This window comes from Artibeus jamaicensis, unplaced genomic scaffold, assembly GCF_021234435.1.
Source record: "Artibeus jamaicensis isolate MK-2021 breed Jamaican fruit bat unplaced genomic scaffold, CSHL_Jam_final contig_415, whole genome shotgun sequence".
NCBI classification, from domain to species: Eukaryota; Metazoa; Chordata; class Mammalia; order Chiroptera; family Phyllostomidae; genus Artibeus; species Artibeus jamaicensis.
The window spans coordinates 41,040,497-41,064,302 of NW_026521823.1; the positions used below are offsets into that span (position 1 = coordinate 41,040,497).

General features: G+C 46.2%; 1 protein-coding gene across 7 annotated transcripts in view; it reads right to left on the reverse strand.

Moving 5' to 3' along the window:
* Nucleotides 1-863: 863 nt before the first annotated feature.
* POSTN (periostin) overlaps nucleotides 864-23,806 on the reverse strand; it is a 29,198-nt gene continuing 6,255 nt past the window's right edge. Inside the window, exons 5-23 of one of the 7 annotated variants that reach the window (XM_053665589.1) lie at nucleotides 22,096-22,260; nucleotides 21,150-21,296; nucleotides 20,591-20,732; nucleotides 19,307-19,519; nucleotides 18,622-18,756; nucleotides 17,353-17,501; nucleotides 15,616-15,752; nucleotides 14,904-15,034; nucleotides 14,465-14,595; nucleotides 14,256-14,358; nucleotides 14,083-14,150; nucleotides 13,357-13,402; nucleotides 10,429-10,509; nucleotides 8,113-8,202; nucleotides 7,384-7,473; nucleotides 6,674-6,745; nucleotides 5,752-5,835; nucleotides 2,621-2,662; nucleotides 864-1,638 (exon numbers count right to left, since the gene is read on the reverse strand). In XM_053665589.1, the coding sequence (XP_053521564.1) occupies nucleotides 1,601-1,638; nucleotides 2,621-2,662; nucleotides 5,752-5,835; nucleotides 6,674-6,745; nucleotides 7,384-7,473; nucleotides 8,113-8,202; nucleotides 10,429-10,509; nucleotides 13,357-13,402; nucleotides 14,083-14,150; nucleotides 14,256-14,358; nucleotides 14,465-14,595; nucleotides 14,904-15,034; nucleotides 15,616-15,752; nucleotides 17,353-17,501; nucleotides 18,622-18,756; nucleotides 19,307-19,519; nucleotides 20,591-20,732; nucleotides 21,150-21,296; nucleotides 22,096-22,260 (2,064 nt within the window). In that variant the 3' untranslated portion in view covers nucleotides 864-1,600. Of the gene's footprint in view, nucleotides 1,639-2,620; nucleotides 2,663-5,751; nucleotides 5,836-6,596; nucleotides 6,746-7,383; nucleotides 7,474-8,112; nucleotides 8,203-10,428; nucleotides 10,510-13,356; nucleotides 13,403-14,082; nucleotides 14,151-14,255; nucleotides 14,359-14,464; nucleotides 14,596-14,903; nucleotides 15,035-15,615; nucleotides 15,753-17,352; nucleotides 17,502-18,621; nucleotides 18,757-19,306; nucleotides 19,520-20,590; nucleotides 20,733-21,149; nucleotides 21,297-22,095; nucleotides 22,261-23,806 lie in introns of all 7 variants that reach the window. The other 6 variants (XM_053665593.1, XM_053665591.1, XM_053665592.1 and 3 more) reach the window with 6 other exon arrangements.

Genomic DNA, 23,806 nt, shown 5'->3' on the forward strand with positions numbered 1-23,806 from the left:
CCTCCTCTGCGGGATTTTGTGGTCGCAGGCACACCCCCTCTGGGTGAGACGGAAGTCCTGAGACTGTCTAAAGTTGGTACAACATTTTATTTCCTGGCAGGGGCCCTAAATACTGGCCACTAATCTCACCTCCGTCCCAGACGAGAAAGCCTTCTGAGCACCAAGGCTCCAAACATGCCCCCACCAGCAGTACTATCAGAGGTGCGTCCTGCTTCTTCACCCCAGTCATTCCAGATGAGGAACCAGTACTTTGTTACCCCGGAGTTTTCCAGGTCCTTGGGGGGCTGTAGCCGGGGCCTCTGACCCAAGCCGGGTAAGCGCGGTCACAGTGGCGTCTCCCAGCAGGCCTCCCTCAGGAGTACGGCCTCCCATGACTGACTTCCACTGCAGGGCATGATCTCATTACACAACCACAAGTTTCTGCAGCGTCAACTGTTTCCTAAACGCGCTCGGATCAGCCAGTCCAAGCAAGGACGGTCTTTGCGGAGATCTGGGAGATCAATCCGACACCCCTATCATCCTTGGCCAATACTTTCCCTCCCCTTATTGCCCATCAGGGGACCCTGATGTCGCTCCAGCCTCGGCTCTGAGTACCTCTGCGGCGCCCCCGATGTCCAGCCCAATCTTAGGACAAATGAGTCCCTGTGTTTGTGCTTGTTGGTGCTGATTAGAGGCCGTGGTGCATTGTGGGTTACTGATGATTAGTCTCTACCCTTGGAAGATGGTAACTAACCATCTGTTGATCTTGACAGCTTCTTGCAGTTCTGGGGTTGTACTAGGAACCCAGTTCACGTTTAATAATTGCCTTATCATATAATGATTCTCTTTCAACACAGTCATTTTAAAAATTCAAGAAACGCCAACTTTATTCAACTTCCTTTAATGAGTATTTGATATAAAAAGAGGTATAAAGTCCTGTTCCCATGTTCAATCCACGTATTAACTTAAACCTTGAGTTTTGTGAATTACCCAATTGGGAGTAATTCTCTTTATACCTGAAAATGGTCTTACGGGAATGTCTGAGATAAAAATAGGCATTGCAGTAAGCATATGACAAACATTCAAGAGTACAAAATGAGTTGTAGAAATAGCATAATTTACCGGTAAACCCACATTGCATTAGAAATGTGCAAAACCTTTTGATGTAAAAGTTGTATATGTTTTTTTTTTACTTGAGCACCCTTTTCCATAACTTAGCTTTCCATGGGGGAGTGGGGTGGCTGATCGCCTGCATTTTTTATACCCACTCAATCAACTCAAGGCTCCGTCTTCTGAAGGGGACGCAGCCTGCACCCGGAGACTGAACTGTAAGGAGGCTGCGGAGGGGTTTTCTCGGAAGGGTCGCAAAGTCGGCCAGATCTTTAATGTCAAGCCGTAGAAGTCTGAAATGCGTTCTAATTCTCTCAGTTCCCACCCACAGGAGGCTGACCCACAACTCCCCTCCTGCTCTGCATTCAAACAGAAATGAAGTTTCAACGCTGGTCGGTGATTGTTTTGGGGGGTGCTGGTTTGTTTCCTGAAGTCACTGTGGCACTTGCTTGTCATCTTCCCGTAGGGTCAGGGGCAGGGGTGTGGAAACGATGCTTTCTGGTCTGGATGCTCACTGAGACTTGCTTTCCCTCGATCGTCTTCTGGACCCTGAGGAGGAAGGAGGGAGGACGCCAGGTTGCGTATGCAACGAATCTTCAACGACAGGCTATTCTATGCATACCTTTATCTATAAAACACCATTTTTCTTACTGTAACAGACTTCAGAGGATACTTTCTTAATAATATCCTTCCTTTCTGATGATGAAATCAAGGTTATCCTTTGTTTAAAGGTATATGAAAATGATCATTTAACATGATCATTTTGGTTCCTGAGAAAATTTAAATTCCCAATAAATTCTTCATTAAAAATTCACCACTTAATTTCAAATGTCTGTTTTGGATTAGTTGCCAATCAGATGTGCCCATAATGCATTTCTAAGACTTGCAACTTCTTCAGACTATTGGGATGTAATTATTCTAGAAATTCCCAATTTGTCATTTATTCTAAATTCCACAAGGAGAATCTTTGATTTTCGAACGTATCAGAATGTGAGGGAACCTAATTAGAAGTGGAGGAAATACACGTAAACATAGTCGTGAAGAGCATTATGGTGAATGGGTGGCAGGCACATATATGTGATGCACACATTGCACCAAACTCTCGTGCGTAGTTACACTAACGGTCTCCCGTACGTGCACCGTGTTCAGGCTTCGCGCTGCAGACCCATCTCAACAGCCCCGTTCAGGGCATCTGGCCTCCACTCACTTTTGCTCCGCTCTGATATTTAAGGATGTGTTTTCACATTAACTCGACTTAAGATTTTATGCATCAAGCACTTTAGATGAGTAGATGCATTTAGGTGAGTAGAAGCGCTTTCTTCTCAATATTCACCGTGCTTCGATTTTACTAACAGTGCAGACCATGAACAATTCACTTTCTTCTTGTCATCAAAGCACTCTGTCACCACGCTGGCTAACATCTCTCTCTGTCGGACAACCAAGTCTATAAAATATGCCAAGCTCGCTTCTCTTCTCGACATGGCCACACACGTCACACACACACGCACATCATTAGAGTCACTGAATTTACCTTGAACTTTTCTGTTGGCTTGTAACTTCCTCACAGGTGTGTCTAAAAGTAAACAGTTGTGATTAGAAAAACTTTGAAATCGTGGCTGACTTCAGACAGGAGACCACGGTCAAGTGGACAAGTAGCAAGTTTTGCACAAACCGCACGTGACAGTGCAGATTTTCTTCTGGACTAGGGCACCGTGTATCCGGGACACCTCTGCACCGGGGACAGACACACGGGAAACTTGCTTCCACACCTCACCGTGAGTGTTTGGTGTTTGCGAAGCAACTCGCTTCAGCATTTGGGGCCCAGATCACACGCCACTCTCGCACCCAGCAAGGATCTTAGATGATTTTTTTCACCCTTTCTGGAAAAACCTTGTCTTTACGATGAAGGGATGCTTCACATTATATAAAGTTCAGCAGAAGCATCGTCCCCATCTGTGGGGAGAGCGGCTCTCGTCCCTACTCGGGCGGTTTCCGGGCGTGGTGGAGACCGAAGTGTGGGCGACGCGCCGCCTCACACACACACACACGGCCCGGCACAGGCGCCTTCTCCGCCTCGTGTCCCGCGAAACAGGCAGAGCGCGTGGCTCAACTATGGGCAGGATTTTCGTTTTTATGTGACTATTGCTTCGGAAATTTAAAACAGGGAGGAAAATACTGCTATACTGATCAGATTAGTGTTAATTGACCAAAATACTGATAAGAGCTGACGCAACTGGGAGCTTCCATGTGCCTGGCCTTACTCCAAACCCTTTCCATTTATTAGCCCCTCCAGATGCTGGGGGCATGGCCACCCCCGACTTTCAGAAGAAGGAACCAGGGCAAAACAGCATCAGCTATTTAAGTTAGTTTGAGTCAGAGCCCAGACCGGGAGTCAGATCTACAACCTGACCCCCTGCTCTCAAAAAGGCCATGAATCTTTACGGGTTACACAGGCAGATTTGTCAAAACCCCTGTGACTTTTTCTGGTTCCTTTCTCTATCTTCTTCCTTAATTACTTTAGTAGTTTTGGTAAATGCAGTTCTACCTGAGATAAGAATAAAGATTTTGACACATTTCATGAGGACATTTTCCAGTTCAGGGCTCTGAGGCTCCTGAGTGACAAATTACAATGTTAGCAGCAAAAGGACCCCTTAGTCCCTAGTGACTTAAGTGACTGGGCAATGTACTCAGTTCACCAAAAGGCACTAGATGTACCACAATGCATGCAGTTCTGACAGAAAACTCCAAGCTTGGAGATAAAAACCACAGCTGGGACAGAGGTCTATTATCTGTTCTCTCAAAGGAAGAAAAGTCAGCCTTGCGTGATGTGATTTTCATGCACATGAACCTCTTTGTAAATCAGTGTCTGGTGAGAACTAGGCAAGAAGTCATGCAACTCAGGGACAGGGCAAGGATCTGGCAGGGATGGAGAGCGTGTTAGCACGTCTGGTCCACATCTGGAAACACGTAGCCACACTGACCACTCTGCTAAGCAGAACAGCTTTGGAAATGTTTTGATAAAAACTCAAGGTTGTGGCAGTGTGGAAGGCGATACTTTGCAGATTCATGGAGAAACTAGACACTGGGAGCCAAGGGAACTAGTCTCTGCACTAAACAGAAACATGTTTAGGGAAAATCTAGTAACTAAAATTATAAGACCATATTCTTAGCTCGTAACAGGTTTATCTTCTTCTCTTGGCTAAAGCAGTTCTTAAGTACTTAGTTCGCTGTTTATCACGGACTTGTGAATGGGAGTTTATTCATGGGAAAAAAACATACTTACCTGAAGTTTAAGCTTAAATAAATTAAAGCAATATACACAGCTTTAGCTACTAACCGATGCATTCTCTAAAAAGCACTACTTTTGTTCTACAAAGCTGCTTGATGTGGCAAGGACTAAAAAAAAAAGAATTCAATTTAATCTTCATGATGTCTTCACCTCTTCCCTCAAATTCACATTTTTTCACAGAGCATTAAGCATTTGGAGGTGGGTGAGTGAATTCTGTATTAGAACTTGGAGACGGGAACCTTTGGTTCCATTAGAGCTTTGGCTGGGCAAATACTCCCTGCAGGTCGGAAGGAAATCTCGTAGATTTCAGACACACATCTTTCCATTGAGGGAAAGTCAATCGTTGGTTGAATAAAAAATATTTATGGTTACTACTGATGAACAGTTGAAACACTACACCAGAGATTTTCTCCGTGTAAAATAATGAATAAAGAAACAGTGGTTACACATGGTCCCGAGAAAACAGTTTATATTTTCTTAGACTGATAGTTTTTAAAATTTTAAGTAGAAAAACCATCTGGACCACACTTTGGATAAATACTAAACTTTGTGTTATCTCAATTCATAGTATATTAAAGAAGACTATTTAATTCTTCTATGTAATTTAAATACTTGTGTCTCTAAAACAAGGTGTGATTTAAATAATTCCATCATTAACAAAACAAACTACAAATTCATTTATTCAAATAAAAATTATCCAAATTATATTTATAACATTTACTGTTTCTTCAAATAATGGCCATTTAGAATTTGCATAGGGTTTTGAATTCTTTTTTTTCTCTTTTGCATTTAGAAGAAGGTCCTTTTAATGCCACAGACAGAACATTCCAGAGAACATTCCGTACTTTAAGATTAATTTCATATGCAAAATAATTGACATTTCCAGGTCCAGATTATCATTCAGCTGTTAGACGGAACATGTACTCATTCCCAAGAACAGAAAATTAATCAATGCACTGCTGCTTCTAGCTCTACGAGCTTAAGGATCCCGTAAACATGCCTCTTATTATTGTTGTGGGGGCAGTGAATACATTTTTGAAAAATATAAAAAGTATGTCGATTTGGGTTTGTTTAAATCATTACCAGTGTAAAAAGTTTCCCCCTTTCACATTCTTAAAATAGCCTTACAATTATGTGACCAAAGCAAAAAAATATTCAGTGCTCCCCAAGTTGACGCCGTACTTTTTAAAGACTGCTCAAATTACTAATCATTTCCTTACACATATTAGTGAAGCCGCCATCGGACTAATCCATCTGTTAAGACAACACAGGACGCCAACTTAAAGAAAGAGATCACGAACGCGCAGTCTTTAAAAAGTTGAAGAACTCGGTCACAGACCTGTTAACAGGTTAGTTGTTTCCCTTCTACTAACCTCCCTGAAGCAGTCTTTTAATTTCTTCATCTTCAAATAAGTGGCCATCACCCCCTTCAATGAGTTTGGTGACTTTGGTGACCTCTGAGAGGATACACATTTATAGCAGAGGTTGGTTTATGTAATGAAAAGACAGGAGATGCGATGTGATGGACAGCACAGCTGCCCAGCAACGAAGGCCGGACCTGGTTCTTCCCCAGTGTTGAGTGCTTTTTAAACGGTCCTCACCCGAGGACATGGCCATTGATTTTAGAGAGAGAGGAAGCACTAGGGGAGAAGAGGAAAGAGAGAGAGGGGGAGAGGGGGAGAGGGAGAGAGGGAGAGACAGACGCTGATGGGAGACAGACACATTGACGCATTGATAGAGAGACGTTGATCGCCTGCTTCGCACTTGTGCCCGGACCAGGTATTGAACCCACAGCCTCTTCACGTACAGGATGACACTCCAACCAACTGAGCCACCTGGCCAGGATGAGTGCTTTTTTTTTTTTGATAAACCAATTTTCCCATGAAGCTGTTGAACCACATACAACTAATACAGGGTCCAGCAGAAGTAACGCCATTGCGTGTGGTTGGTCGGGTACGTGAATGTCTCCCACGAGATGGACAGCGATGTGAACATCTCACTTCCATGTCACATGGTGTGCTGGAGTGTGATAGTGTTACGTTACAGAATGACACACTTGTGACTTTGAACTATGAGATCGTATGTAATAAAGAAGGGGCACTATGTGCTGGACCCTGTGTAACATGACAATCAACAGGGCTTTCGTTCGTATGTTTATATTTTTCCTCGTGTTGCTATGGAACTTAGACAACGAGGTGACAGACAGAAGCAAACATGCCTGAGGTCTCCGAGCTTAGTAGACTCTGACACCGAGAGCCGAGGGCAAGTCGCGGTCTCGTTTTACCGCGTGCTCACCTTCCTGCAACAATTTCTTCAGCGTTGTTTCTTCGCCACCAGTAGTGATCCTGGTGTATTTTATTTCAGGGCCTGAAGCAAAGACAAAAAAGAAAGTCTGAACCAGGGGCAGGCAGACCGCCTCTGTGAAGAGCCAGCAGTGACGCGGGCGACGCGGCCTGCGTGGCACCCGTTCGGCCTGGTCGCTGTGCTGTGAAAACAGCCGCGGGCGTCGGAGAAAGGAGCGGACACTCCGCACGCCACGCGGTGGAGCCAAGTAGGTGGCGTGGGCCACAGTTGCTGACTGCTCGTCTAAACCTTTAAATATGATAATATTTATGGAGTAGCTGTGTCCAGAATTTTAGGCTAATTTCTTGGTGGGGGACTAGATACCAGGGTTTTCTGAAATGAATGGCTTTTGTACAAACTTGCCTCTCTGTTGGTACGTGGGTGTGCAGACGTTAAGATTAATGGAAAACCAAAGGGGGGGATGGTTTTCATTCTAGGACGCAATAGTGTGTTATACACTGTGTGTACCACACACATGATAAAAACAAATGCTTCTAGAGTTGTCTGTAAGTTCCCAACTCAGCAGAACAGCAGAGATCGCACAATCAGAATAATATTACGTCTGCCAGAAAAGAAAGGAAGTTGCCTGGGCAACCGCCCTGGTCCGATGTTCAGAACCCGGCCGGGCGGGGGAGGGCCCCGCGGACGGGACGGAGGGTCACCTGTAATGATCCGCTCTTCCCTTGTCTCCTTTTCCGTGATTTCCATGGGCACGCCGTCAATGATTTTGGTGTATTTTTTGATAATTGGCTCTGAAAGCGGGGGAAGAAAAATGTGTTTAATTTACCTCTTACGGTGGCTAAACCGCCACAGCCAGACGTTTTCCTGAGAAAATGTGTCTCTCAAACAATACCATTTAGGATCTAATTGTAATACATTCTGATCGGCAGGGGTCTAAACGCTAGTCCTCGTGTCCCGGCTCCGGGGGGAAGTCAAGGCCAAGCAGCGCTAACGCTCCAGGTCACGTGTGTGTCCTGCCTGACCCCTGTGGGCTGGGCAGTCAGGGCGGATCCAGGGAGGAGCCCGAGATGCTGGGATGGAGCCCTGTGGTCATCCCCACGGTGGCTTCCGTGTTACTCTAACACTGGCGGCCACTTCTTCTAAATCCGCCATGTCCTCGTGCCGACATTATTGTCATCATTCTGTTCCATCATCGTGACTGGGTGTGCAGGGCGATGGCAGTGTTGTTGGGCCCGGTGACTCAGCAGTTAAATGAGTTCCTACCAGACCCGCTGTAGGTGAACTGGATCTGATTGGATGGGCTCGTAAGAACCCGTAACAGAGAAAGGTACCCCCACAATTTATGCAAAACCAAAGGCAGGGCAACACATCAGGTGGGGAATATATTGAAACCAGCGCTATCATCAGCTAGAAACCTTGCACAAACACACCTCCGTGGATGATTTCCGTTACTGCTTCACCTTCTTTAATCAGCCTGAATTCGGGTTCCCCGTCAAGGCTCACCCTGGTTATGGTGGGTCCTGCGACATTGTTGTGGGGACAAATCAAGGTTAACGCGGTCCTTTCAGTTTGCCCGGAGGGGGAGTTTGGTTCCACGGGGACGTCCCTCGGACGTGAAAGCGGACTCAGGCTTTAAGATTTCAGTCTTAAACATTCCCATTGTCTTCAAAGTAGGCAATATTTATGGGGAAAAATTGATGCAGCCTTTGGGGGTGCTACTAAAATTACTTTCTTCTTCAGTAGCATTTGGATTGATATGTAAATCCAGCCATAGGTTCACAGCTGGGAATTATGATCACACGAAGTATGCGTGACTACACTTCGCGAGTCACAGAGTAGGTACAGATTTGCGTTCCTCTAACGATGGGTCATGTGGGTCTCTGCCATTCTGGGACTGTCCATCACTCCTTCCTTATTAAAATTATAATTCAATTTTAATTATAGTATCTTACACCTTTTAATTTCACGGGCATAAGAGTGAACATTTAAAAGTCCCAACTTTATGCCTAGTTTATGCCTAAGTTTAAGATACTGAATTTCTATTTTTACAGGAAAACGAATTTGAGTACTTACCTTCCACATGCAAATGATGCAAAACGTTTACTATGTAATAGGCGGTCCTTCAAATGCAAACAAACGTGTTGCATTTGATGGGCAAAATGATTTCGCTCCCACAGAAAATCATTTTGAATGTTAGAAAGCTGACTATGACATTAGTCAAGACTGCTTCACAGAGGAGGAGAAAAATACGGTTCAGTACATTTAACTCGTACTGCAATGACCTTCAACGTGAAGGCAAGTACATGTGTTTGCCTTTGAGAGATGTGTCTGCTCAGAAACCGCCAAGTACCCAGAATTAAAGTCTGAACAACTTAGAATAATGAAAGCAAAAATATAATTCTTTCAAACAAGAAGGGTCCCACACCATGCCCTTGGGTCCATGGCAGAGGACGCCAACTATGAAAACATAAGGCCAGGATTTTGAGGCATCGATATTTCAAAAGGAAAGTCTGCTCAAAAAGTTGAAGCGCAGGAAGCGAGTGAACAAATTATTCAAGCTAACATTTCTTTAAAAGAACCTAAGCTGATATTTCAGAAATATCCTCTGCAGTTAAGCTCTCAGAAGGCATAGGTCTTCCATCAAAAAAATGGGTTTTTGTACTGACCCCCAGCCTCTGGGAGGGTCGCAGGCACTGGGGCTGAGCAACCAGCATGTGCTGAATTGGGCAGATGGTGATTTATCCTTCATGCAAGAATTTGGTTAAATATCATTTTTTTAAAAGTAAGAAGCATCTCACAATTGTGCCTTGCAGTCTAATCTATTTAGTGGGACGTCAATAAATCTGCAAAAACTGAAACAACAAGAAGGAAATGCCAGGGACATTTTAGAGCTAGACAGTGACCAGTGGCTACCAAGGTGTCTGTCCAGTCACTGTGTTAAGGTGTGCACACGTGGAAATAAACGTTTTTGAGATCTGGTGAAAATACATGAAGCGAAGGAGGCATCAAGGATGTTAGGAATGGCTGACATAGACGGCAGGGGCAAGAGGAAAGTGGTGTGTACCGTGCTGGTGGGAGAACAACCAGGAGAGGCGTTTAACCCAATATATTGGGTTAGGCAACTATACGTATGGTCGATAAGAATATGTATGTGCCCACATACATAGGTTCAGGGCTGGAATGAAGGTTTCTAAGGTTGGACTCACTGCACCAGCGATTTACTCCCTAATCTGTTTCTGCTCGTCTGATTTCAAAATATATCCTGGGCGTAGCTTTAAAAGATTTCATTGATATGCAGCTTCTGCGCTCTGTTAAGTTGGTTGAAAAACACCTGCGCTCTTTGGAAGAACTTCTTGTAACAGTACAAGAGACCCAGGTGGGGGTGGGAGATACAGCTACAAGAAGAGTGTCCTCTCCGAAGGGGACTGACCGCAGCAGAAACGCCCGGGGTTGACTTCTTTACTGAGCAGCTGGGTCTCGGTGCCACCACAGCAGCCAATCCGGTTCATCGGAAGCCCAGTGGCTTCCTCATACAGAACAAGCAAATGTACTGAAGCTGTTAGAGTGGCAGCATGTACTCTGCCAGGTAATCTGCATTCCGTGCTCTTCCATAACGCAGGCATGCCATCGGTATGGAAATACTGAGCATGTTAGTTTCAAAAGGAATGTAGGCACGTTCATAGGAATCAGTCCATTACATGGCGTTTTTCCCAGTAAGAGGAACCATGTACGACATTGATTTTTACCTTCAGTTTTGATAATAGGCTGAAGACTGCCTTCAATCACTTTAATTTTTGGTTCCACAACTTTGGTTATAATTTTAGTTGCTGAAAGTATAGAAAGTGGAACATGAATGATGTTTACATAAAAATTTTAAAAAAGCACAACCTGAATGAAACTGTTCTTTTTTTGTTTTGTTTTGTCTTTACTGAGAACCGAGGTGTCGTACACAGTAATACGTTCAGGCAGCAGGTGGAGGAAATACCCGTGGCCCCTTAGCTAAGAGTGTCTTCTCGTGTCCAGGAGGGGGACTGTCTGAGGTCCAGCGACTCGGGTGTGCTCCCACGAAATAAAGACTCACTGAGTGAGGAAGTCTACCTAGAAATCTATCGTTTCAAACTGCACCACTAAAGCTCTTTACCTTCATTTGCACTCCTTGAAAATATTGGCTGCATAGCAACAGAAGACAAACACGATTAATGTCATGCAATTCATAATATCTCAAATTGCATTGTAAAATTCTTTCTCAAGTAGAAAAAAATAAAAGAAAAAGACAAAATATTTTCCATGCATTTTACAACAGTCATCTAGAGAGGAAAATATGAAAAATAGTTCACTGTACTGAATAGTAAAAGTAAATCTCAGCCAGCCGGATATGAGCGCTATGCAACAAACATAATGTGATTAATAATTTAAGCTACAGTTGGTTTTTAGTTTGTAGTCTTAGCATCATCACCTTTCTAAAAAATGTACAGGTGTGTATTTTGAATGTATGTCATCCTCCCACCTGAGAGAGCAGCCAGCTCTGTGGTTGGCTTTTGCTCGTGCAGATTAAACAATAAAGGGGCCGTAGAGCTACTGGCTCTTTAAAGATGGCGCCAGCAGGGAGCAGGCCACACCCAAGCTGCCGGAGCCGCCGTGGCAGGTTGTGCGGGTGTGTGAGAGGGGCGCACTGCACAGTTCGGGTTTCTGTCGCACGCTCACCTCGGGTTTCCGAGATGCTCAGTTGTGTCAGCTTTTGAGTTACGATGGGTTCTAGGCCTGACGTGCGGCCATGGCTCACTTATTTCAGATTTTCTGTCTTGAAATCTCAAGCGACAGAGCTCTAAGCTACCTCCGACCTGCGCGTCCCTTGCCTCATTTCCCGGGCGGTCCCCCCCAGACAAACCTGTCCGTGAGGGTCAGATCCAGCATCCAGATCCGCTGCTACTATCAAAATGGGTTAATTACTTGTATCTTCAGTGTTTACTTCAGGTTAAAGAGTTGGAAGTTTAGGGCGTTCGGCTGGGTGTTAGTTTTGTTTCAGTGCTGCTTTTCGGAAGACTGAAACAGTTCTGACAGGTCACCCGCTGGGGATTCAGTAGTGACTTCGTTTCTCTTTGCTGCAAATGTTGTGTTTGACAGTGCAGCTAAAGGGGATCCTCCCACAAAAAAATGTTTTAAATGTATGGCATTTGGGGGACAAGAATAATATATAGCAAGGAAATTAAAGAAATGTTATAGACCAGTCAATAAAGAAACATAAAAATGAAACCTTCAGTGTCATTAGTCTCCACCTGTTTAAAGAACACATCTAAATACAGCGTCCCTACGCGGGGCAGACTGAAACATCTGCATCATCGTGTGAACCTCAGCTCTGTCCCCAGGGCTCTGAGTGGGGAGGCGACACCCACCAGCCTGGCATGATTTCATCAAGTGCGGGGTCCTCTGTGAGTGAGGACCCAGGTGCAGCCCAGGGAAAGGAAGGAGGGACAGATGCTGGCTCGGCGTACGCCAGATATTGCATAGATAGAGGGGGCAAGCGGTGAACCTCCCCCGGACGAAGCAGGATGAGCAAAGTGACGTGGGGCAGCTCTACCTGCACCCTCGGTGGAGAGAGATGGCACACTGCACTCCCAGGGATAGAGCCCACAAGGAAGTGTCAGTCTCCTGGGACGCACACCCGGACGACACCTCGCGCTTCCACCTGAAACGTGCACCCCGCCGAGTCATGACTATTCCCACTGAGTCTTTAAGACAAGGCGGAGCTGGCTCGATACTGGATTTGCACATGTGATTGTTAATAACAGAAATCAGCGGGTGCGGCAAACACTTCGCTTTGCTCCTCACATTGTCTCCGCTTCCTTTCCGCACCTAGTGTGAGTCTGAAGGGAGATTTTCTGAGTTCAGTGGCAGATGCTCACGGCACAAAACGGAATAAATTTCTACCCAGGTTCAATGGGGGAACTGAAGTCTTGTGTTAGCTGCTCTAACATTTTGAGCATCTCTTTGTAGAGCCAAAACAAAATGAAAAGAATTTCTGCTCTGAAAGCTATAAGAAAGAAAGAAAGAAAGAAATACAAAGGAAGAACATCGCATTGAAAAGAAGGAGAAGTTATGTCTGTGAGAACGAAACACCCTTTCTGCTTGTTTAGTGCAGGTCTGGTTTTGATCATCTGGCAGAGTCGGGGGGGAAAAACGCCCTCGGATCTGGAGAGCTGACGTTCACCGCCTGGCCGGTTTTTCACCCCCGGTCCGGTTTCGGATGGGGAAGGTGTTTTATCCACCGGCTGGCTCATCAACACCGGGAGTCTTTGGCCCACTGTGACCCGCCCTGCCTTGGGGACTGCGGGCTGGAGGCCGTGGTGCTTCTGCGCCCGCACCGCCTGAGCTCGCAGCCACCTCTTCCCTCTCCTGTCTGTCTGGCCCCTTCTGCCCCTCGCCAGGCTCCCTGCCCTTCCTGTGTCTTATCACCCCCGCTTCGGGGCAAGAGCCGAAGAGGAGCTGGAAGGACCAGCTCAGGCCGAGAGGTCTCGTCTTTGACCTCAAGTCCTGTTTCAAGTGCGGTTGAAATGGCCACTGTTTGGAATCTACATACCAGATTATCAATAGCCTCCATGTGGAAATACAAAAACTGTACTTTTTTAAAAAGTTTTTTCCTCTATGGGACAGATAAATATTCACTGTGTACTTACTGTAGACGGTCATGGGGATTTCTTTGAAGGTGCTTCCACGAACAAACTGAAAAGAAACACTTAGACTTAGTAACAGGAAACGTAGTGGTTTAGTGGCAAAATCACGCCACTGCTTTAATTCTTACTGAAGTGGACAAAGCGAAGCTCTCATCACACTGAACAGGGATGAGGTCTTCCCGCACATCAGCTTCCGGTTTCCCGCTACGAGCGAGATGGCCTACAAATTACTGGATTGGTTCCTCCCCAAACTTATAGAATAGTTCATCCAAAGATGAAGGGATTTATAAAGTAATATCTCACATGCTTTCTGGCCCTTTGACCCTACAAATATAAAGAGGCAAAATATGCCTTTGCCTATTGTGATTAGTGACAACTAGTGTTTCATCTTTTTTATATATTCAGTAGCAAAGACAACTGAGGACAGGTAAATTGTATTTTTTATGTCCATGTCTTATCCGCTCCACTGGGCTGTAAACTTTTTTGATAAAAGAGCCATATCTGATTCAGCTTCAAATTTCACATAGCATTCAATACACTGTTTGGCCTCAAGGAGATTTTAGTAGATGTTTGTTGAATAAAATCCTAAAACATTTCTGGCATTTCTTCATGAGCGGCGCGTAACCAATAGAAAGCAACCCAAGCCTAGGGCCTGTCTCCTCACTAGTGTGCGTATTTCTAGTATCTTACGTTCAACACGCTATAAATAAATCCAGTGATATTTCGTACCTTAATTTGGATGTATTTGATCAGTTTATTAAGTATTTCCAGCAGCTGATCATTCCCAATAGGCGTGTCTGTGAAGAGGAATATCAAAAAACGTTGGCATGAATGTGTGAAATAAAAATCTGGGTCTCTGCCTGACAAGACCGAGTCTGTGATCAAACCCAGGGGTCACCAACCTGCGGGGTAGAGGAGCTGATCCACGACGTGAATGACGCCGTTCGTGGTCATGATGTCGGACTCCTTGGATTTCAGTTCATTCACCAGCAGCGTGTCGTTCACCTGTCAGGACAGGGGACAAGGCCGGGGAGAAGTTCGGTGGAAAAGGGGCGACACGGTGGGCAGATGACGAGCGGGCGCTTCCCGGAACCCCTTCCGGCGCACTTACCCCCTTCAGGTAGATTTTGCTCCCCTGCGTGGTCTTGAGAATGTTAGTGACGCCGGGCTCGAACCCCTTTCCGATGAAAACTCCGGGCGTTAGGTGGTAAAGGATAATGTTTTGGAGGGCATTTTTGTTGCCTGGGGGGAAATGTATTTATTTAATAACATGCCATCTTTCTTTTTGACCTTTGGACACTCTGGAGACTAAAGAGATTTCCACACCATCCTCTCAAGTCAACATCAATTCATAACCTAAGTGAACACCTATCTCAGCAACGTGACAATATACACAGGTAACCGAGAGCATGGACGAGGGACCCTCCACGCAGCCTAAGTGAAGTCAAAGGAAACTAAGGCCAGGCAGGAATATGAAGGAGGCCTTTCTGGGGCTGAGCCTGATGAGCCCCTGAAACCTCGGGGCGGACGTGGGGTTCACCCCGACTCACGGATCAGGACCTCCTTCTCTTCGTTGGTCATGCCCTTAAAGGCGTCGTTGGTTGGCACAAATAAAGTCCAATCCCCAGGCTGCGTCAGGAGTTCTTTCAAGTCTGCAGCTTCTAGAAGGCTGAGGAAGGCGCTGCAGGGAGAGGACACACGGCCGTTTGGTTAGGTTCAGACTTGGCTACGGTGCGCTCACCGCATGCGCGGAATCGGGGGCCTTCCATGTATTGCGGGAGCATGAGGAAAGAGTTTGTACGCTTTCACATGTTTCAAACGCCATTTATCTGTTTAGAAAGTTTTCTCATAAGGAAGTAATTTAAATGTTCATAATGCTTTTTAACGTTTCCTAAACTCTGTTTTTTTTTATCCTCTAAACCTTAACAAAGTCACACTTCATAACAAATAAACAACATGGTTCTTTTTCTCATTTACTATTCCACAAAATAGCCTTTGTTAGTATATGTTATCATGTTAAAAACTTAATTATAAATAACTTGTAAAGAGTAGTTCAATTCATAAGATTAATTTTTTTCATTCATTGAATTATACTACGGTGCACCAGGAAGCAAAATAGCGTGGAGAACATATTTTAGTTTTGGAAACACGTGCCTAGAGCCCCTATTCCAAATTCTCTTCTCAGCAGGACTGAACGCCGACAGCTGTTTGGAACCCTGGGACGCACGCGCACGCCGGAGCAGGGAGGCGCACCGCACTCACCTAAAGCGCTTGTCCTGCTTCAGTCTCTCGTGGAGGGACTTATCCGCAGGCTTGATGATCTCTCGGAATATGTGGATGGCGCCGTTCCTGCCTTGCTTGCTGCCTCTCACCATGCAGGAATTCTCAATGCAGACGGCCTGGCCAACGAGAGAAAGCCACGGCTCCATTTCCTGGTTCGAAATTTCCTCTGTGGAAATCAACTAACTGTCTGGCTCGACCCTTCTAGGAGGAAGGCGGACCTCTGCAGCCGGAACAAGCACCTCTGTCCTGTTTCCAAGATCTCGCACACCCTGACGTCACACTTCTTATTCCACCAGGACCTCTGTCACTTGTCAACTCCCCTGAGTGTCAGGCAGGTATTTGTGTGAGTAACAAAAGCTCCTAGCATTCCACTTTTACATTTTCCACCTTTTCTCCTCACTCTCAACCATCTCCCCAATGCTCTTAGGGAAAGTCAACTCTCAGGACCTCCTTTAACCAGAAGTTTCCTGACTTCAGTTTCTCTTGCGGTCTTCAGAAATATTGACTATATTTTCTTGATTGTGAGATCCCATCAGTTAGAGACGGAATGATTTAGTTATAGTACTTTTAAACAGATAAAGGTATTTGTATGATCAAGACTGCAGCCCATTTTCTGCACCCTTTAACATGTTCCTTGGAATTGTGGGGCCGGAGAGAGAGCATCCATGTCCCATGCAGTTGTAGGTGACGCTGGACCTCCTGAGGGACACTCGGGCCAGGGCTGCATGTGATTCCGGGACCGAAGCCCAACAGCACCGTGGGTCCCACTGTGATTCTGACAAGCGCTATTTCCTAAAGTGCTTTCCTCAGATAAAGTACATTAGGACTGTTTTATACAGTTCAGAGATCTTTATGTGATTGTAAAAGTTTATCTTGAACATCATTTAAAAGAGATTCAGTTGCTGAACTGTGATCTTGCAGTAAAAGACCATCCTGCAAATTTGATTCTCTATAAAAATTACCTTGTAAACTGTAACAAACTCTAGAAACCAACATCCAAATGGCCGACAGATGCATGAAAAGGTGTTCAACATCACTACTCATCAGGCAAATGCAAGTCAAAACCACAATGAGATACCACCTCACACCAGTCCAATGGCTACTATCAAAAACTCAAAAAATTAAGCATAGAGGTATCATATGACCCAGCAACCCCTCTTCTGGGTTGCTCATGGAACAATCTTGTCAACAAGATTGACTCATAGAAATAAGGATAAAACTGATGGTTTCTGGAAGGGTCAGGGGTGGGAGGACGGATGAAAAATGTGGAGGGGAACACAGTCAGTAATGCGGTCGGCAGTTTGCCCAGTGACGGACGGTCACCGGACGTAGTGTGGTCACCACACTGCAAGGTGTGGAACGTCAAATCTCCGTATTGTACACCTAGAACTGATCTGTATGCCAGCTCTACTTAAGATAAGAAGCAGCTTACTTTAGGGAAGTTTTGGTGATTTCCGGAATCGAAATAATTAATGCTTTATAACAAAGTTATGTATAATGAACCAAGTTCAGACTTTCTGAATTATTAACACACAAAAATCTTATGTAAGTTTCTGCCTTTGCACATGTTACTCAGTTTCCCAATCTCTTGATGCGTATTAATTGTTAACACTTCATAAAAAATTGTGGGAAACCTTTGCTGTAACAATGTTCTTTGACAAATGCCATTGACATTCAGGCCAACGTAGGTATTTCGTGACCTTCCGGTTCACTTACCGTTCGATACACGAAGACTCGGAGCTGTTTGCCTCCAATGGTCTCGAGCTTCTGCCCATTGTAAAGCTCGTTAAGGCCGACTTTCACTTTCAGTATGTGATTCTGCAGAATTAACTTCAGAAGCCGCTGATCCATGCGCAGAGTGTCATCTATGAATATGTTTTTAAGAAGAAAAGATGATTTTATTTAGAAAGCATTCAAGTTTCTCCTGGTGGGAGAAATCCAGGAAAATGGTCAATTCTCATCATCAACATTCTGGACCTTACACTCGTATCGCATGTGAGTCGGTTAAGTGCTCAAGGCCATGGGTTTTATGTGCCCACCGCGGCTCCGTGAGCGGTCCCTTCGAGTGACCCACCGGAGTCCGTGCAGCGCACACGGCTGCTTCAGTTCTGTGAGGGACGCGCATTTCATGTGGTCACCGGCACAAGATAAACTCTAACGCTGGCCAAGAACTTTTCTGAGCACTTGAGATCAATTAATCATATGAAAGATGACAGAAGAATCATTTGTAAATTTATCTTTATATCTGAAGAGAAAAATCAAAGCACCCAACCTCTTAAAGGTGGGTACATGTGAACACATACGAACCTCATTGTTACAAAGAGCAGAACATTTCTAGGGATTTAAATTTTTTATGAATAATTCCTATGTCACAATTTGGCATTTGGAAAGTTGTAAAGCAGGTGGTACTTGTGGTACTTGTTTTATAGTTATTAAATTATGCCTCATGATTTAAATATGTCTTAATAAAATCACTTTTCTGGAAATCGTAGCAGGTTACATTAATCTAGACACTGTTCCTGAATAGCAGCTACTAGGTAAAACACTTATAATAACAGTTCACATCTTAATATGGAAGTGTAGAATATTCTCCTGTTTTTATTTATTTGTAATTTAACATCCTACTGTCAAATTCTGCGATGCAAAACATACCTGTGAATGTAGGCATTGAGTAACAAAGTTAAATTTATTTTTTTACAATACATTATGTGCGCTGGTAACGTGGTTTTCTCCAGAGAGTAAGTACATATCCCTCATCACCAACTTTCACTCCATGTACACGATTACATGTTATAATAAAACGCTTTGAAATGCAGGACGTTCTCACAGAGTGTGTTGTGCTAACACACGGTAGAGATGGCCAATACAAAACCCAGTCGACACCTTGTAAAGTGTATCTATTATTTCTCGTTGCAAACAATCGCGGCGAAGCAAAGCGGCGTGAGCACGCGGGGGCAGAGAGCGGGCAGGGCGGGGAGCACCTACCGGAGAAGGCGCTGTTCACGGGGGCCAGCAGCGTGTACTCCCTGTCCGGCCGCAGCGAGGACGCCAGGCCCAGCTGGGCCACGAGGTCTGTGAAGGTGGTTTGCTGGTTCCCCGCCAGCTCGAGGACCTGCTTGGCTGTAAAATAAACCATCAGGGTTCCCAAAAGGCGTCGCGGTTACCATCATCACCGCTGTGAACTTCGTACGTCAACTCTTGGCTGTTGTCTAGAAGCTCTTTGCTGCACTGGCGAACACAGCCCCCCTTCTCGGGGGTTCACAGCCACACGGCATTTCAGGGGGCCGGTGACTTTCTGACTCCTCACGTGCCACTTTGGGTGAATCTCTATTACTTGCCTCTCCACGCCACTCTCGTGAGTACCACGACTCTTTCATTTATTCGAAGAGGACTGTTTGGTTACATCTTTCCTTGCGTAGTTAAGAAACCTTTGGCCCTGTGGGAGCCTTATGAATATTAGGTAATAGGAACCCTAGGACACCAGTGTTCCCCACAGGGGGTGCCGGGGCCCCACGGGTTACCAACGGGGCAACCAGCCCACTTCCCTATTTACTCTGCGTCTGGGTTCCGTGCGCCCTTCCTCACACTGCCCGCCCGTCTTTCGTGGCCCTGATCTGGAGGTGGCCTGATTGATAAAGAAGAGGAAGCAGGACAGGACACTGTCACTCACCAGCATTGGGAATGAGGACCTGATCGATCAAATGGATGACGCCATTGTTCGTCACGATGTCCTTCTTGTTCACCATTTTGATGCCGTTCACCGTGATGCTGTCCCCGTCACACCCGATCTCAATGGTGTCCCCTTCCAGGGTCTCAAAGACCGCTCCTCCCATGATGGCCTCTGAGCACTGGAGTGTGTTTAAGATGTGGTACTTCATGAGAGCTGGGGACAGAGCAGAACGAGAACGCGTCCCTGTCAGGGGGACTGGCCCTGGACCTTCAAAACGGGTGTTGCTGTGACAACGAGGCTCCTTAAAAACGTAAGACACACGTCTCATCTCAGGAACCACCAAAGGCTTTTATCTTTTTAATTTTTTTAACAACCAAAGGTTTTTAACATCTGTGCAAGTTCTTGGAATGTTTCTCATCATTTATGCAATAGAAAAAGCTCAGTCCAGTAGATCAGTTGCACAAAATGATTTGTGTAATACTGCAAAAAAATGTGTTAGATCAAGTTCCCACTGTTCTAAGACAGTAATTTCTGATGTGGAGGCCAAAACAAACAAACAAAATATTCTGTGCAGAAAGCTTGTAAAGTTGTCGGGTCCTCAACGCCCGCACTCTCACTCCTCATCACAACGTAGCTGCACCTAATTTGTGGAGGGGTGAACAGAGGCCTCAAGCAGACAGCTCGCTCCCCAAAGACGCCTAGGACGCAGCCAGAGAAAGACGCTTCCTTCGAGAAATCTCAAGGGATCCATTTGGTGCTATTCTATCCGCACCTTCAACACGTGTCCCCTCGCTCAGTTCAATGTGTCTTGGAATAGGCTGAGTAAGAGAAATACACTAGTCTCAATGTAAAGTCCACCTGAAAACAGGGAGACTGGAAAGAAGCCCGATTTTGTGTATCAGTAAATGGCCCGAGAGGACCATGCAATTTTCTCAGCTCGGTTACACCCTTGGTGTAAATTTGGAACTAAGAGCATTTTGTAATATGTGCACAGCATTAAAATCCGGTCATCTGATATTTCTTTTCAATACTTGCTACTCCTTCTTAACATGGCTACTTATGTACTAGAGAACAGCACAAACAAGCAATCTTTTGAAATTATGATTTTAATTACTTGAACTATTAAATTATTCAGTGACTCTGCACATTCTTTCCAGGACTTTGTGTTTTAAGATTTTATGGCCCAACTCAAACTTTGTCTCTGCTTATGAAAGCCGACAACACGGGGACGCTCTTCCTCCTGAAATCTAGGGGAGCTTCTCACGTGGGACACCATTCTCGTACCTTCAGAAGCCACCTTGTCCCCCATGATCCTCTCCAGGACCCCTCGTGGAAGTCTCTCAAAAGCCTCATTGGTGGGGGCAAAGAGGGTGAAGTGACCATCTCGTCCGAGGGCTTCCAGGACGTCAGAGGTGATGGCGGCCGCCTAGAACACAGACGCACTTTCAGAGGCGGGGGCAGCACAGGCCCCGGCGCAGGGGACAGCTGCCTGGCCGGGGCTGACAGGGGCTGACAGGGGCTGACAGGGGTGAGCCCCTTCTGCGGAGCCCTACTGGGCAGTCTGCTCCGGTTCCATCTCTCAGGCGGTGAGCACGGCGCCATCCAGCCGTACATACAGCCACCAAGACGGGCACATTCTAAACGCACTAAGTACACAACGGCCACAGCGCTAACCATGCCTGTGTCTGTTGTCCACACAGATGTGATTTCAGGGGAGGCGATGTCTCCTCTGTAAGATGAGAACCTTTGTATTGCCTTTCTGCCAGATTTTCTTAGCAGCATTTAATCGTTGTTACTTCGGGGCAGGGGACGAGAAGGAAGAGCAACGGCCCAAGACACTCACCCTGAAGGACGAGAGGTCGTCTTCGGCCTCGATGAAGTCTTGAATGGAGGTGCCAATCTGCGTGAGGACGCGGTCGATGACGTGCACGACGCCGTTTGTCGCGATCTGGTTCCCGTGGATGATGCGTGCGCAGTTCACCGTGACGACCTGGGAGCGTTTGGGAGAATCAAAGTGCGGGGTCAGAGCTGCCCATCGTCCACAGGGACCACGGCCCGTTCCCCACTTTTGATCCGTGCTGGTGCGGTGGACCCGCAGGCAGGGGCGTTCTGAATGCCAGTGCTACGGGGGGGGGGGGGGGACCCAGGCACTGCTGTGTGTAAAAAAAATGAGAAAACAGAGCCAGGGGAGAACACAGTCCAGCTACACTGAATGTGGAAAGCATAAGACAGAAGAATTTTTTCATTTGGATTGTTGCTTGTATTCTTTTCTTTCTTTTATAAAGATAATAAGCAACTTTCTAATGTAGAGTACTAACTTGCATAAAAAGTCTCCCTAGCCCTAAAATAAGTTCCGAGAGAGGAAAACTAACGCTCGCTGCAGAAACATAATGAATCCTGTCCCGATACCGTCCTAACTGTTGACCCTCTCTGTGCCTGGACACTGGGCTGTTGAAGGAGCCCCACGAACTTGTAGCTTTCACACACGGATTCTTATCAAACACACAAGAACCTACATCAGTATAGTAGCCAGAGGCTGAAGACAGGAATTCTCATTCGCTGACTACTCTTTGATAAATTCTCTGATAAATTCTTACTTATTATTTTTCTCTGGCTATTGTTTTTTCAAACACATAGCTACTAAATGTCCCGCTTAGATCATCTGCGTCTATGCCGATTTCACTGAGCCCTCACAATCACTCTTTAGTAGAAATCAGTGGTTCAACCAACAACGCCGAGAGACTGAGGGCAGTGCTGCTCAGACACTCCCTGTTCCTGACGAAACTTACCCCATTAGGATAATGGTTAATGAAAAGTCCCAAATTGTTGTACATCGAAGGCACGATCATGCCGTTCTTCAAGTCCTTGGTTAACATCCTCTTGTTGACCATGTGGCTGTGTAAAGCGTTGAGTAGCTCAACGTTCACGTTGCTCTCCAAACCTCTGCGAATGTCCTAGGAAAAATTAAAGTGACAAGGGTTCATTTTATTGTGGCTCATTCTTAATAGGCTGATAATTACACCATCTCTGCTCTCGTTGCTTTCTCATTGCATCAGCCGGCTGGGCAAACAAAACCGGCATTACTCATTTCATAGTACTTCAGTCGACTAAGGAATTTGGTCGGCACAGGTGCTCAGTTAAGGTCCTGAATCTGGTAGGGTGCAGGGGCATTTTTAGAGACGAAACGAACTTTAAATCCATGTATTGATGAGGTGACTATCTTGATGTAATGTAAAGGCTTATGGGGATAGAGAATTATCAGATATTTAAATGGTAGTGAGCAATAGAACAAAAAGCATTCATGTGTTTACAGTATTTGAATCTAAGCAAGGGTTTTGTGTTCATTCAGAAGCAAATTTAAGATTCAAACGCCCTCTTCCTTCTCCAGTGGCGAAGGGTGCACAGAGCCACGGGACGTGGAACGACAAGTCAGGCGAAGTCTCCCCCTGAAGATCCTGGTCACATGCAGCATGTGAACATGAACTTTGCAAGGTCAAGGGCAGGAGGAGGAAACGATGATGTCAGGGGTCAAATGAGGAAGGCCAGCGTTTGGAGGCTTGGGGACGGGCCCCGGAGGGGCACGGGGATGGGAGAGGTGGGGTGACGGGCCAGGGCCAGCGGCGGAGCAGGCGGAGCAGGAGAGCAGAGGTGTCCCTCGGGGGGGCTCGCACCCACTTCCGTGCTTCTCAGAGAAGCCTAAGAGAGACGTTGGGAGAAGTCTGGGCGACAGTAACAGGTACGGCTTTAGAGCCCGAGTGACGTGCGGATTGAACGGGCCGTGGCAGCCACCGGGGATGGCGTGGCCTCAGGTCACGATACTTAGACTGGGCTTCGGGCAGGTTGACAGGGAGGTGGCGCAGGGCAGAAACAGGGTAGGGAGACTGGGAAGCACAGAGTGTGGATGACTAAGAGTGGTCGGGGAGAGCTGGAGAGAGAGCAGCGGGGTGACTCTGAGTTTTCAAGTCTGAACACTGAGATTCCCACTGTCAGTTACGGGGCGGGGGGGGGGGGCGGTGGGAGCCAGCAGAAAAGCAGTTGTTTATGGAGAAAAAGTGGCATATATTTCAGATACCTTTTCGTTTAAAGATACAAAGCTGTACCCAAGGAGCGACATGACAGTGGATATTAGAGATACCCCCCCGTGGACCCAAGGACAGCAAGTCCAAGAAACACGGGTTTCGGGGTCACTGCCCCAAGTGAGCACTCATGTCATCGGAGGTCTGTGCAAAGAGCCAAGTGGACCCCCGGGCAGACTTCCCTACGGCCGGCCCTTCAGCACGGAAGGGCCGTGGGAGGTGAGGTCAGACACCACCAGGAGCCGTGTCTTGGTGGTTCCACGCACTGTGGACACACCGTGGCACTGTCCGCCAGAGTCTGCCCACGTCTGACCAGGCATTATCAGACTCTGGTGGCGGTCACCAACTCACCTTCACATCACCTAGAAAGGGAAGTAGATCCCCAGGCCAGCTTCACAGATTTGGGGGTCCACCCATAACCTGG